Here is a 13,580-nt window from a genome sequence, read left to right on the forward strand (position 1 = left end):
GGCTGCGGGGTGGGGGCTGCTGGATGGGATATGGAATTAGGGCTAAATGGGATTAATTGGGTGTGCGTGGTGCTGTGCTTTTCCCTGCTGGGGTCTAAAGGTGGCGTGAGAAGCTGATCTGGGGCTCTGCAAGGAATTGGCTGTCTCAGTATTTCCAAACAAAAGGTCGCAGGGAAAATGTGTGACACAGTCAAGGCTTTTCCCTGTCTCAAGGAGACCAGCACAAAATCCAAAACGCTACCTTTTTTATTCAGAAGTCATTTCCTTGAAAGAAGGTGGTGTACAAACCCCAAGGAGCAGCAAATCGTCTCCCTGTTCCTCCCTCTCTTTCCCTGGCTCTGCTGATGGGCTCAAAAAAAAACCCATGTCCAACAGGGCTCTTCCCATCAAACCCTGTGAGAGCTGTGAGCTGACAGCGGACCCTCGTGTGAAAAGAACAATTGTAGAAAACCCAAAAAATTATGGGGGCAGATGTAGAGCTCCTGAAGAAGTCATTTTCAAAGGGCTTACATCTCTTGAAGCTGATGAGAGCAGTTCTAGGAGTCCCTGGGAAGAAAGGAAAGAAAAGGTCAGCTGTTGCCACCATTAAACCATAGCAAAACACCCAATTTTAAGTTCTTTGTCACTTGGCACGGCGTGATGTTTTCCTAGTTCTGGGAGGCAATGCAAAGCCAATTTCTCATTTAACCTCAAAGAAAACCCCTCGGTATAGCACCAGGAGCTATCGTTGCCAGTCCTTCATCGATTCTCAAAGCCCAGCAGTGTTGCACGTGCAGGAAATGTCAGAAATCCCCGTGGGCATCACTTACATGGTGGTCGGCTGTCAGTCGTTGCCCTCCTCTGTAAAACAAAAAGGTAATTGCAGTGTTAATGCGGTGTTAATGGGATGTGGTAATAATACTGGTGCAGGTGTTCTGGGGGTTTGTTTTTTGGGGTTGTTTTCCAAAAAGCTCAAAAAAAAACGAAGAGCCCATGGGGTTTCTTTGCTCTAGACTCAACCCAGGTACCTCTGCCTGGCGTTTGCAGGGTGGGGGGCTCAGTGAAGTCCTGCTCCCACCCCTGCTGCCTCTGTCCTGGTCACCCCAGGAAGCAACCCCCCAAATAACCCCCATCCTTTGGGACGCGTGCTCAGCCCGGGCTGCCTTTTACCTTTGCTCTCCACTTTAAAATCCGACGGGAGGAGGTTGTCCTGCCGGTTGCCCAGCACGAAGGCCAGGAAGGAGAGGATGAGCGCGTCGAGGATGCCGATGATGCAGAGGATGTACGCCCAGCGCACGGTGCAGGCGCCCAGCGTGTATTTGTCCGTTTTGTCCCCGCACATGCGCCTCACCTCGCTCGAGTCCCAGCCGTCGGGGTAAATCAGGCAGCCGATCATCAGCCCCGTGGCTGCAAGGAGGGGGAGACGTCGCAGGTACTGCACGTGCAGGCGGGGAGGTTACAGGGAATAGCACGGCCACGACCACAAATATTACAGGGAAAGAGCTAAAACCAGTTGGCAAGGCTTAAATATTCCCCAGGACTGTGCTCCATCCGAGCTGGGGATGGTGCAGCGTGGGCACGGCGCTGCCTTCCTACACCGCTGTTGCTTCTTCCAGCACTGGCCTTGTTGCCCCAAAATAAGGCCTCCTTCAAGCAAAACCACTTTGGTTTTGCACGAACCAACTGAGTTTGTGCAAGGTGGAGAATTTCGTTGCTCTGTGCACGGCTGGATTTGGGTTTGCCAAGCCGGAGCCGCTGTCAGCAGCAGCAGCTTTGTGTGCGGGTGAATTCTGCTTGCTCAGCTGTGCTGGTTCCAGCCAGGGCTGAGAGCTGCCCGTGCTGGGAGCCCTCCCTGCCTGACCTCGGTGACCAATGTGCCCACTTGCCTGCAGTGTTCGCAGCTTTGCTGTGGGAGTCCTGCCACCAGCTGCCCAAGGGCCACCTCCTGCCCCCTATCCATGGGTTTTCTGGCAGTGGTCAACCTGAAAATCCTTTCCAGGTGCTTGCCTTGTGCTCTGCTAAGGGTTTTTATTCCCCTAGCTTAGGGGAAGGAGAGCAGCAAGGACAGCGGGCAGCTTCCTAGGTCAGCACGGAGCATTTTTCATCATCTAGAAGCAGGCAGCCTCTCGTGTGCTTAATCACTCCTTGCTGTAGGTAATGGTGAGGAAGGGCACAAGGACAGGGGAGGCTGGAAGGAAACTGCTTCTCCTGGGAAGACAAACCCTGGCACGTAGCAAACCTGAAGGTGGGATCTGCTCAGCTCCTGCTCCCTCTTCTAACACAGCAGCCTCTGCATCCCCTGGTGCAGGGGGAGAGCTGTGATTTGGAGCCCTCGGCACTGTGGAAGAGCAAAAGGAAGAGCAGCAGCGCTGGGGGGACGCAGAGTCCCTTGGCTGTACCCCTGCACACCCTCTGCAGGGAATGAACCCCTCGGTTTGCTGGATCTGGTAGAGCCAAAACCTTGCAGCGATCTTCCCCCTTTCCATCCATGAGGGATGGGGTTGGGATTGCACAGAAGATGCTGTTGAAACCCTAAGGAGTAGGTTTCAGAGCCTCTGCCTCGAGGAGCCTGAAGCAGAGGTTGGGGGGTCACCAGCAGGGAAGATTTGGGCATATCCGCATGGCTGGAGCTGCCTGCACTTGTGCTTTTCTCCCAATCCAGCAAAAAAATGTAGGTAAAAGCCCCAAATACAGCAGCAAAGCCTTTCCCTGCTCTCCCTGGGAGGCTGAGCTGCCCCAAGCCTCTTATCTAAATCTTCACTTGAGCTCGTTTCTTGAGCTGGGAACTGGAGCAACCTCACACTGCTGCCACCTGCCCTCCCATGGGACACCTGGGGAGCGTGGGGACAGCGCCTGGTCCCTGCATCAATGATTCAGGAGCTGCACAGGTCGGGGTTGGGTTTCAGCGGCGCTGGATCAGGCTGGGTTACCGACATCTCAGGTGTCCGGGGCTGGAGGGGGCTGCAAGGTGGGGTGGAGGAGTGTGAGGATGAGAAAAGTGGGAAAGGGGGGTGGTGGCACTGAGCCTGTGTTCAGTCCCTACACCTTACATCTGCCCCATGCTCAGGGCAGCTTCTGCAGGGGACAGGGGAGGCACAAAAGGACCCAGCAGTGCCCTCTCCATCTCCCTGCTGCATCCCTAATGCTCGGAGCATGGAGCCCTGCTCCCCCAGGGATGCTCTGAAGCACCAATCCCACTGTGATTTGGGGCCACCAGGGGCTGTGTTCCTCATCCCACGAGGTTTTGCAGCAGGATCAGCGCCCACACGCAATAAGTCCATCAGGTCTCAGCTGCACAGTGGCTGCTTTACCGACTGCAAATTCCTCCTCTAACCCATCCAAGGGAGCGGAGCGGGCACAGAGGTTGTGCTACTGTCCCTTTCCTGGCCAGCCCCACCATGACACAGTCCAGGGGGATCAGCAGCTCCCCACGGACCCCTCGCAGCCCTGCCCGTTACCCCCTGGCCCTGCTCACCTGCTGCCAGCTGCATCCAGGCGCAGACTTTGTAGACGGTGGCCGCGTTGCAGAAGAAGAAGAGGCTGAAGCAGAGGATGGAGCCGATGATGAGGAAGGTGGAGATGCCCACGAAGAACATCGCCGTCTTGAAGGCGCTGGAGGGGATGGTGCCGAAATCCAGGGGGCTGCCCTTGCAGATGAGCTCGCCGGTGAGCGCATTGCCGATGCAGTAGGAGAAGAGGCCGAAGTAGCCGGCCTGGGGCGTGTCGATGCTGTCGCCGATCCAGTAGGGCTGGATGAAGGTCACCACCATCAGGATGGCGAAGCAGAGGGTGAAGAGGGCCCACAGCACGCCCATGGCCCTGGCGTTCCGCACGTAGTTGGTGTGGTAGATCCGCGCCGCCTCCTGCGCCGGCAGCAGCTTGGGCATGGCCGGAGCGGGGACCCCGCCGGGCCCCCAGCGGCCCCCGCCGCCCCCGGGGTCTCCTCCCGGGGTCCCCTCCCGGCCCTGCCCCGCTCCGCCCCGGCCGAGAGCGGCGGCGGCGCCGCGGGGAGGCTCGGGCTGCGCCGGCGCGCCCCCCCCCCCCGCCTCCGTTCCCCCTCCCCGGGACCGCCCCGGGAGGCGGCGGCGAGACCCCAGGCAGCGAGCAGGGATGGGGAGGGAAGGAGGCAGGGATGCGCCCCCGGGGTGTGCCCCAAGGATGCGCTCCGGTGCCTCTCGGATGTGCCCCGGGGCTCCTGGGATGAGCCCCCGGGATGCGCCCTGGTGTCCTAGGGATGCGCTCCAAGGATGCGCCCCTAGGATGCGCTCCACGGCCCCGGGATGTGCCCTTCGGATGCGCCCCTGGGATGTGCCCCGGTGCCCCAGGGATGCGCCCCCGGGATGTGCTCCACGGCCCCGGGATGCGCCCCTGGGATGTACCCCGTGCCCGTCCTGTGAACCCCGGTGCCCCTGGGATGTGCCCCGCGCCCCTTGGATGTGCCCCCAGTCGTGCCCCGGTGTCCTTGGGATTTGTCCCATTCCCCTCGGATGCACCCTGTGCCCAAACCGTGCCCCTTCTGGGCTGTGCCTCCAGGATATGCCCCGTGTCCCCAGGATGCGATCCTGGGATGTGCTTTGTGCCCCCTACCTGTGCCTTGTGCTCCCCCCGCCCCCCGTGTGCCCACGGGATGCACCCTCCATCCTCTATAACCCAAGAAGGGTGGGCACAGGGTGCATACCACGTGCACGGTGGATGCACCCCTGGGACACCACCTGTACCTCCACAATGTGCCTCAGCAAGCACCCCTGGATGTGCCCAGTGCCCTCATGTGCAGCCCAGAATGTACCTCATGCCCCAGGATGTGCCCTGCACCCCACTGTGCACCCCAGAGTGCTCTCAGGGTCCCCCCTGGGATGTGCTCTGTGCCTGAGAATGCACCGCAGGACATGCTCTGTGCCCGGGGATGTGCTTCATACCCCTGCTGTATGCCCCAGGTCCTTGCTGAGTGCACTGGGATGTGTGACGCATCCCAGGACACGTGCTGAGATGCCCCTGGGATGTGCTGTGCACCCCTTGTTGTGTCCCAGGATGTGTCCTGGGCTGTTCTGTGCACCCCAGCTGTGTGCCAAAGGCTGCTCCCCTCCGCCCTCCCCAGCATCACCTCAGTCCTTTCCCCACTGGAGCACACACGGGGTCCTGTGGGTCCCAGCCCCAAGCCAGCAGGGCTGGTGGGGTGCAGGCAGGGAGGGGACGAGGTGCCAGGACCCCCCAGGGCACCTGTGGGCACCTCAGGGCCTTTTGCCAGCTGCCACCGTGGTGCTGCCCTGCAGCCAGGGCCAGCCTGAGCCTCACCCCCGTGGCTGCCGAAGGTCAGGGCTGCCCGGGCGTTAATCATTGCCCAGAGCAGCCGGGTTGACGTGGGTGCTAAAAGCTGTGCCATTCCCAGAGCTATTTTCCTCTCATTAGCCAAATGCCCCGCCCGCTGAAACACCAAGAACAAACATCCAGGGGGTGCCGGGGGGACCTCGGTGGGCTCTGAGACCCCGAGCAAGGCTGGCAGGGGGTGGGCTCACTCCTGCCACGCTTTGGGTTTCCTTAAGCGGGTTTCTTGGTGGTGATGTTGGGTCGATGGAGCAGCTGGGCTTGGGATTTGGTGTTTTCCCGGAGTTCCTGCTGTTCCATCGGGGCTCGGTTTGCCCTTGAAGCCCCATGCGAGCAGGGCAGTTAGGAGACAGTGGCTCATCCCAGCTCCCCGGGGCTCAGGGCGAAGGATTGCAGGGAGGATTGGTCCCACCGTGGCAATCCCAGCGCTGTTATTCCACACCTGCTTTGGCCAAAGGCGCTGCCGTATGGCAGGGAGGCATCACCCCTGCAGGAAGGGCACCTGGGGACGGGACACATCATCCCCAGCTCTGTGCCGTGCCACCACCCGCGCTGGCACTGCACCACGGGCAGCGAGGGCATCGCCATTCCTCCACGGCAGCCCGGGGAAGGTTGGCCGTGATAGGAGAGGCTGCGTCAGCTGGCGGAGGTGCCGGCTATAAAGTGCCCAGCCACCTGCAGCAGAGCCCCGAGCGAGCCCACCATGGCAAGCACGCTGCAAATCGGCCTCCTCCTCTCCCTGACGCTCCTGGCCCCAGCCCTGGCCGCGTCGCTTGAGCGAGGGCTCATCTTTAATTTGGTAAGAGGAGGAAACCCTGTCCTCGCTGCAGCCAGGGAGCGTGGCGCTTGGGGTGCGGAGGTGGCCGCGATGTTTTGGTCTCTGGTGGTGGCCGTGGGGGTGCCCCGAGGTGATGGCTGCACCCCTGAGAGCAAAACTCACTTGCAGCTGGGGAAACTGAGGCAGACAGGACGGTGTGCTGGGTTTTGCAGGGCTGTGAGGGGTCTCTCCTGCTGCAGAGGGGCAGGGAAGCCTGTAAGCCGACAGGCGTGAGGCTCTTGGTGCCGGCGAGGACTCTCCCTGGGGGGCCTTGCAGGGTATATGGGGGGAGAAAGACTTCCCTGCAGCATCTCAGCCCTAACCCCATGAGCTGGGCAGAAAACAGCACCTCGGCGGGCCGTATTTTGGGCCAGAATGAGTAAATGCTGCTGGGTCTGCCCCAGCCCCAGCCAAAGGGCAGAGCGATTCCGACACCTGCCCCAACCCCCTGGTTCCGTGGCTGTGGTTCTGGGGGGGGGGGATCTGAGCCAAACGTGGGGCTCACACCTCCCCTCGCCGCTGCAGGACACCGGGGAGCTGTGCCTGCAGAGTGCCCAGTGCAAGAGCGGCTGCTGCCAGCGCAACAGCGGGCTGAGCCTGGCCCGGTGCATGCCGAAGGCGGCCGAGCTCCAGGATTGCTCCCCGAAGGTAGGTGCCTGAGCAACGCGGTGTCCCCATCCCGTCCCCGTGGGTCACCCCTCCAAGGTGGGGGGGCCGGGATGGTCCCTCTACCGTGCCCCCGTCCCCGCAGAGCCTCTATGGGGTCTACTACAAGTGTCCCTGTGAGAGTGGCTTGACCTGCGACGCCGACAGGAGCATCGTGGGCTCCATCACCAACAGCGACTTCGGCATCTGCAGGGACAAGAACGACACGGCGCGGTGAAGGACGTGAGCCCCCCCCCGGCACCCCCAAAACAAGCCTGGTGCGGTCGGGGGGTTCTAGTAAAGAGCATTTCTGCTGTCGCAAGCCGGCGTTTTCACTCCGTGTGTCCTGGCACAGGGCAGGGGCAGCAGGGCCAGAAGGTCCTGGGAAAGCCGCGGGGAGACGGCTTTGTGTTTGGCGTGTGAAAAGGGGTATTGATCAGGGCTGTGGCCGAATGATAAGCTGGGAGCATTCATAAAAAGGGTGCAGGGGACAGCAGGGAGGGAGCTGTGCTGGGTTTTATTTGCTTCTGCGAGCGCGGCGGCTGTGAACGTCCCCTAGGAAGCGGATTTGACGGAGGACAAGATGTGATTCAAGGCGGCGCTGCCCGCTCTGTGCCTGCTCAGGGCAGCGGTGACCTCCCCATCCAGCCTGTGAAACTGCAGCTTCATGACGAGTTTGCACGCCTGGACCTGCACTGTCAGGTCGGGGTGGACGAACATGACCATGAGGCGGTTGGCCAGGTTGGAGTTCTCGCCGAAAAGGACCTCGTAGAGGGAGCAGCTGTCGCTTTTGGGGCTCTTGCTCGGGCGGCGGGGCTGCGAGCAGCCCTCGTGCAGCACCTCCAGCAGCAGCAGCATCTCCAAGAGCAGCGTCTCCGGCTGCGAGTTGTTCAAGATGCTCAGGATTTCGGGCCGAACCTGGTTGAGGAAATGCTGGGAGACAGCGGCCAGGCTGGGGGCAGCCCCAGGGTGGAAACGAGGATGCAAATCCCCTGCAAATCCCACCGGGCGCGGGGCCGGGGGCCGTACCTGGCAGTTGAGGATGTCAGGCAGGATTTCTTCCTTGCGGGACAGCGTGACGAGCAGCCTGAGGACCTGCAGCTGCAGAAACACCGGGGATGAGGCTGGGAGGGTGGGCACGGTGCAGGGGGGGTCCCCGCCGGGCACGGGGGGCAGCGTACCTGGATGTTGTAGTTGTCCAGCTGCAGGAAGCCCAGCAGGTTCGGCACCGTGCGGCGCAGCAGCGGCTCGATGTTGGGGGGCACGGGCAGCGCGTTGAGCAGCTGCAGCGCCGCCAGATGCACCCCCATGTCCCAGGAGCAGCTGACCATATCCAGGATTTTGGGGTAATAATCCTACAGGGATGGGGCGGGGGGTGATCAGGGAGCCGTGCACACCCGACCACGGTGGGGGCAACAGGGGGTGTGAGGGGGGGAAGCACTGACCCGGACTTTGTCAGTGAACAGGGACCGGGTGACAAAAGCCCTGAGGGTGTTCAGCGCCTGGATCTTGGTGTCCCGGTTGTGGTCGTCCAGGCAGGAGGCCACCAGCTCGACGTGCTCCGGGCTGCAGGTGGGCTTCTGGAGGGAGACCAGACCGGGATGGGATGGGATAGAGATGGGATGGGGATGGGGTGGTGATAGGGATGGGATGGGGATGGGAACCGCAGCACCCCGGAGCGCAGCGGGGTGCCCTCGTGCTGTCCCCACTGTGTCCCCTTCACCTCCGTGTCCATCAGGTAGATGCAGCGGGCGATGCTGCGCAGGATGGCGCTGCGGGACCGGCCGTCCTGCTGCACTCTCAGCATTTCCAGCAGCTCCTCGCAGACTTTCCTGTTCAGAACCTCCTCCACGGGCAGCCCTGCGAGCAAGCGGGGAGCCGCGGTCACACCGGGGCGCAACGTGGTTCCCATGGGGAACTCAAATTTCGCTTGGGGTTCACGTCCCGCAGGAGGGGAAACTGAGGCAGGGAGGTGGCAGAGGAGGGACCCCGGTGGTCCTCTCCCACCCACCCTCCCGGTGGTCCGGGCTTTCCAGCCGGTAGCACTCGGTGCTGTCGGGCGCGCCGCTCAGCCCGTCCGCCACGGTTTTGTAGAGGAGGTAGATGGCCCCAGCACCCGTGGCCACGCTCAGGACGTGGCGCCCCGTCCATGTCCCCCAGCACGCCGCCATCCCCGGCACCGCAGCCCCCGGAGCCCCACGGGACCGGGGCGGCTTCTGGAAGCAGAATCGTCCCCGCGGTGCGGAGCCTTGTGAGGTCAGGGGCAGCACCGGGACGGGGCGCACGTGGGTCCCCGATACCCCCTGAATCCTGGAGACCCCTCCCCGTGCTGTCACTTTGTCACAGTGCCCGGGGACACGAAGCCACTGAGCTGGGGATGTGGGGTGGGGTGAGCCCAGGGGAGCACCCGCGTCCCATGGGGGGGTCCTGCCCCTCTGAGCCCGGCGTGGGGGGTGGCACTGTGCCTGGGCACCCGCTGGGACACGGGGTTGGGGATGAGGAGCATGGGGCTGGGGACAAGGAGCATGGGGCTGGGGATGTGGGACGCATGGAAGGGGACAGGGGACACATGGTGAGGGACAAGAGACAGGGAAGGGGACGTGGAATATGGGGCAGGAGGCATGGGACAAATGGCAGGGGGCAAGGGACGCATGGAAGGGGAAATGGGACGCAGGGAAGGGGACAAGGGACACAGGGAAGGGGACAAGGGACACAGGACATGGGGAGGGGACATGGGGCAGGGGACATGTGCCATATGGCAGGGCTGTGAGACATGGCACATATCCCCAGCCCTGCCACCTGCTCGGGGCTCAGCACCCCAAGGTGCCAGCAGGGAGGTGCTGCCCCCCCCAGGGCACTTACTGGGCATACTGGGCATACTGGGAGCGCCGCCAGGGGCTCTGCACCCTTGGCATGGGCAGGATGCGGCCAGCGCAGGCAGGACCAGCAGAGGGCAGCCCCCACCTCCCCGAGCACCCCCCAGAGCCCTGCGGACCCCCCCAGCCCCATGGGGAGGGGGGATGCTCAGCCATAGGGGCCCTGTGGTGCCCCCTGAGCCCCTCTTTTGGGGTCACCCTTTACCAGATTGGGGGGGGACCACTGGGAGGGGGCACAGCCTGGGCCATGCCCTGTATATGACGGAGTTTTTTTTGGGGGTGGGAACATCTTCCTGGCCCTGGCAGGGAAATACTGGCGAGGTGGGGAGAGTTGAGGGAGGGGGGGGGGGGGTTAGGGAAGGGTGGCAGCACCCCCCAAAAAAATGAAAACCTCAAACCCTCATCCTATTTATGGGTGAGCAGCGGCTCGATGTTGGCAGCTCCCCGCAGCCGCCTGAGTCACGGCGTTAACAAACACAGGAAGGGGCCCCGGTGCCTGTGGGGTGCTGCAAGCCCCGGGGGGGGCACCCCGAGCTTTTTTTTTTTTGGGGGGGGGGCATGCACAGAGCAGCCGTGTGCTGGCAGATGGTGCTTCCATCCCCCCAAAAATGCAATTTATTTTTTTTTTTTGGGGGGTGGGGGGTGCCGCCGCGTCCCCCCCCAGCTCCGTTCGGAGCTGGGGGGGGACGCGGCGGCACCCCCCACCCCCCCAAAAAAAAAATATTGACCTGGGGGGGGATTGAGGGATGCCCCCACCTCCAACACTCACTACTTTGCACGGCAATGCGATGCAAACGGGGGCAAACCCATAAATCCCCCCCCCCCAAAAAAAAAACCAACCCCACGCACCCCACTTTGCCCCGCAGCGGGATGCCCACAGCGGGGTGACCCCGCTCCCCCCCCCACACCCCAAAACCACCCCGCGCCCCCTTAAAGCCAATCGAGGGGGAACCGGGGGGGGGACACCCGGCGATGTTCCCGTGTCCCCCCCCTGTGCCCCCCCCCGCCGGGGCTGTTTTTGACAGGAGGGTACAGGATGTTCTGCTCGCTCTTGCACAGCCTCGCTCCCGCTCCCCAACCTCCCTCCTCCCTCGCTCCCCCCCCCTTTCCTGCCGGCCCCATGGCCTTCACCTCGTCTTCGCCGCGCCGCTTTAACCCTTTTTCTTGCAAAAAGGCCGTTTTTTAAAATTTATTTATTATTATTCCTATTATTATTCTTACCCTTGCTATTCTTACCATCACGATCACTATTACTATAATCATTACTATTATTACCACTACACTTATTATTATTACTCCTGCTATTATTACCACCATTGCTGTTACTTTTATTATTATTATGAGCAATATTTCCTCGAGGCTCCCTTTCCACCCCCCCCAACCCCCCCTCAGGGGCTCCCCACGGGGCTCAGGACACCCCCCTGAAGCCTTCCCTCGCCAAAATCCCCCCGCAAGGATCCCCCTGGGATCCTTCCTGCGTGGCATTAACCCCCCCAGACCCCCAGTCCCTGCAGAGGACCCCCCCCCCAGCAGGATTTTAGCACCCAGGTGGGTGCCCCCCCCCCCAATTCCCAGCCTTGGGCAGGGGCCCGATCCTGCTGCGGGAGCAGAACGAGCACGGGGACGGCAGCGGGATGGGATCAGCCCCCGTGGCATCGGGGTTCGAGGGTCCCAAAGGACTCGGGGGCTCCATGAAGGGTGCGAGGGGGGGGTCATGGGTGCACCCCGGGGTTGCCCCAGGAGGGTTTTGGGGCCGGGCCTGATTTTTCCCCACCTCCGGATGCGGGGAAGCCCCAAATCCTTGGGCCGCTGCCCAATTCCGCCTCCACGCACCCACAGCACCCGAGCGGGGGTTGCGGGGGCCGATCCTGCTCCCATGGGGCAACCCCCCAAGGCCCCGGCCCCTTTTTGGGGTTTGCTTCAGTCCTGGGGGGGTTTGCACAGCCCCGGGGAGAGGGCTCGGGGCTGGCACTGGCACCACGGTGGCGGCGTTTTGGACTTTCACTGGAGGAAAAACAACCTTTCTAGCAAAAAAAAAAAAAAAAAGAAAAAAGAAAAATTCATGAAAAGCTCTCTCTGGTTTTCCTCTTCTTGCCAAAACCAATTGTTGAAGATTTTTTAATTTTTTTTTTTTTTTTCCCGGCCTCTCCTGTTTTTGCCTTCGCATGTGGCAGGGGGAACAATGTCGCTCGCGGGGTTTTCTGCTCTTAGGTTCCCCCCCCCAAGAGTTGGAAGAGGGATGGGTGCTGGCCCTGCCTGGGTGTCCCCCCCCCCCTCCTGTCCCCTCCTTTAGGGCTGCTGCATGTTGGGAACATCCCAGGGGATGGAGGGATGGGGGCACCCCAAAACCACCCCGCGGGGCCGAGCGGTGCCCAGCAGTGCCACGTCTGGCCCCGAGCCCCCCCCCGGGAGCAGGGCACAACTCGCTGCTGCTTGGAAAGGGCAAAAAAAGGAAAAATTCCCCCAAATTCTGTGGGGCTGGGGGCAATGCTGGGGGCTGGGTGAGGTGCCAGGGGGTGGTGTGCAGGGGGGGCGCACGGGGGGCTGTGCTTGGGGTGATGCTGAAGGGGATGCTGGTGGCTTATGCTGGGGGGGGGGACACTGGTGGGGGACAAAACTGGGGGCTGCTGCAGTGGGGTACGAGGCTGGGGGTGAGCTGAAAGGGGGGAGACTGGGGGGACAAAATGGGGGGGCTGCTGAAATGGGGGCGATGCTTGGGGTGACACCGGGGGCGATGCCACCTGGGGAGGGGGCGACACCATCCATGGCGACCTGAGCAGGGACCCATCCCCTTTACGGGGCCTTTCCAGCACCGGGGAGGGGAATCCCTCCCTGCAACCCCCTTCCAGGCAGCAGGCAGCTCCCCCCTTACCCCCCAGGGAACCCCCCCAGGGACCCCCCCCCCCAACCCCGGGCAGGAGCCAGGGCTGGCCTCAGCCCCGCGGAGCGGTTTCCCTCGCACACCCACTTCCCCGGCTGCTGACTCAGGCTGTTCCCTGCTCTCCCGCGCCCGGTACATCGCGTCCCCACGCCGGGCGCCTGGCACGCCGCCCGCCCGCCCGCCTCGCCCGCGAGGTGCCGCACGCTGCGGGGTCAGGGTCCGGCTTCTCTAAGGAGACCCCCTCCGAGCACCCTCCCCAAGCCATGAGCTGCAGGGCAGGGATGTGTTTTTTGTGGTTCTTTTTTTTTTTTTTTTTGGGGGGGTGGGATTCAACCCCAACATAACCGAGGTGGCCCTATAACCACTCGGGCACATCGGGGGGTCCGGCGATTCGTCCCCACCCCACGGCGCATCCCCAAGGGGTTGTGCACCCTTTAAGCCCCCCGCCACCCAACTCCTCGCTGCGGGACGAGGCCAGGGGGCCCCGGCAGCCCTGCAGAGGCTGGTACAGTTCGTTACGTCCCGGCCGGAATGTACTTTGTGCTACCAGTGGCCCCCAGCCAGCACTACGGGGCCGGACGTTATTTATACTCCCCGCTCCGGCCCCGCTGCATCCTGCGCCCGGCGCTCGGGGCGTTATCTCCGGCGGTTTCCCCCCGCGCCGGGTGCAGGAGGGAGCCTCAGACCCTTCCCCCCTCTCTCAATGCGTTAACACTCGCGTCATGTTTAATGATAATACGGGTTTTTAATTTTTTTTCCCCTGGAGGAGGGAGAACCCGGGGCAAAATGCGCGTCCTGCGGCCGGGGAAAAGCCATCCCGGTGGGAGCTGCTGCTGGAAGGAAACGCCGCCGGCCTCAGGGCTGGGGACATCGATCCAGCCCCGGCTGGAGGCGATGCACGTTCGGATCCCAACCTGGAAATTTTGGGGTTTGAAACGCACGTGGAGAGGCCCAGGGCTGGCGGTGTCGGAGGTGGCAGGGCAGGATCCGGCCTGCGGTGGCGCAGGGGCACAAGCAAGGGCGCTGGGTCCCCACGTGTGTGGGTGCCGCGGGTGCCTCG

At 62.6% G+C, this 13,580-nt stretch overlaps 3 protein-coding genes across 3 annotated transcripts; 1 reads left to right on the plus strand and 2 right to left on the minus strand.

The window, feature by feature from the left end:
• Positions 1-228: 228 nt before the first annotated feature.
• LHFPL5 (LHFPL tetraspan subfamily member 5) lies at positions 229-3,969 on the minus strand. The gene is made up of 4 exons (XM_082778621.1): positions 3,455-3,969; positions 1,150-1,386; positions 810-840; positions 229-546 (listed from the first exon to the last, which is right to left on the minus strand). Exons 1-3 carry the CDS (start codon positions 3,864-3,866, stop codon positions 824-826), a joined length of 666 nt encoding a protein of 221 aa, XP_082634747.1. The 5' UTR covers positions 3,867-3,969; the 3' UTR covers positions 229-546; positions 810-823.
• A 1,973-nt stretch (positions 3,970-5,942) lies between these two features.
• On the plus strand, positions 5,943-7,085 carry CLPS (colipase). The gene is made up of 3 exons (XM_082778670.1): positions 5,943-6,100; positions 6,644-6,766; positions 6,870-7,085. The coding sequence occupies exons 1-3, from the start codon at positions 6,005-6,007 to the stop codon at positions 6,999-7,001; spliced, it is 351 nt and encodes a 116-aa protein (XP_082634796.1). The 5' UTR covers positions 5,943-6,004; the 3' UTR covers positions 7,002-7,085.
• Positions 7,086-7,256: 171 nt separating this feature from the next.
• ARMC12 (armadillo repeat containing 12) lies at positions 7,257-9,274 on the minus strand. Its single transcript, XM_082778254.1, has 6 exons — positions 8,775-9,274; positions 8,487-8,623; positions 8,209-8,343; positions 7,945-8,118; positions 7,793-7,864; positions 7,257-7,681 (listed from the first exon to the last, which is right to left on the minus strand). Exons 1-6 carry the CDS (start codon positions 8,932-8,934, stop codon positions 7,319-7,321), a joined length of 1,041 nt encoding a protein of 346 aa, XP_082634380.1. The 5' UTR covers positions 8,935-9,274; the 3' UTR covers positions 7,257-7,318.
• Positions 9,275-13,580: the final 4,306 nt, after the last annotated feature.

The sequence above is a fragment of the Aythya marila genome (assembly GCF_965140915.1).
Source record: "Aythya marila genome assembly, chromosome: 24".
Classification (NCBI taxonomy): Eukaryota; Metazoa; Chordata; class Aves; order Anseriformes; family Anatidae; genus Aythya; species Aythya marila.

Coding starts and splice junctions, on each gene's coding strand:
- LHFPL5 (XM_082778621.1), bottom strand. CDS start 3,866: ATGCCCAAGCTGCTGCCGGCGCAGGAGGCGGCGCGGATCTACCACACC. Junction 1,387..3,454: donor CTGGATGCAGCTGGCAGCAG/GTGAGCAGGGCC, acceptor CCCTCCTTGCAG/CCACGGGGCTGATGATCGGC.
- CLPS (XM_082778670.1), top strand. CDS start 6,005: ATGGCAAGCACGCTGCAAATCGGCCTCCTCCTCTCCCTGACGCTCCTG. Junction 6,101..6,643: donor GAGGGCTCATCTTTAATTTG/GTAAGAGGAGGA, acceptor TCGCCGCTGCAG/GACACCGGGGAGCTGTGCCT. Junction 6,767..6,869: donor TCCAGGATTGCTCCCCGAAG/GTAGGTGCCTGA, acceptor CCGTCCCCGCAG/AGCCTCTATGGGGTCTACTA.
- ARMC12 (XM_082778254.1), bottom strand. CDS start 8,934: ATGGCGGCGTGCTGGGGGACATGGACGGGGCGCCACGTCCTGAGCGTG. Junction 8,624..8,774: donor AAGCCCGGACCACCGGGAGG/GTGGGTGGGAGA, acceptor GCTTGCTCGCAG/GGCTGCCCGTGGAGGAGGTT. Junction 8,344..8,486: donor TCTACCTGATGGACACGGAG/GTGAAGGGGACA, acceptor GTCTCCCTCCAG/AAGCCCACCTGCAGCCCGGA.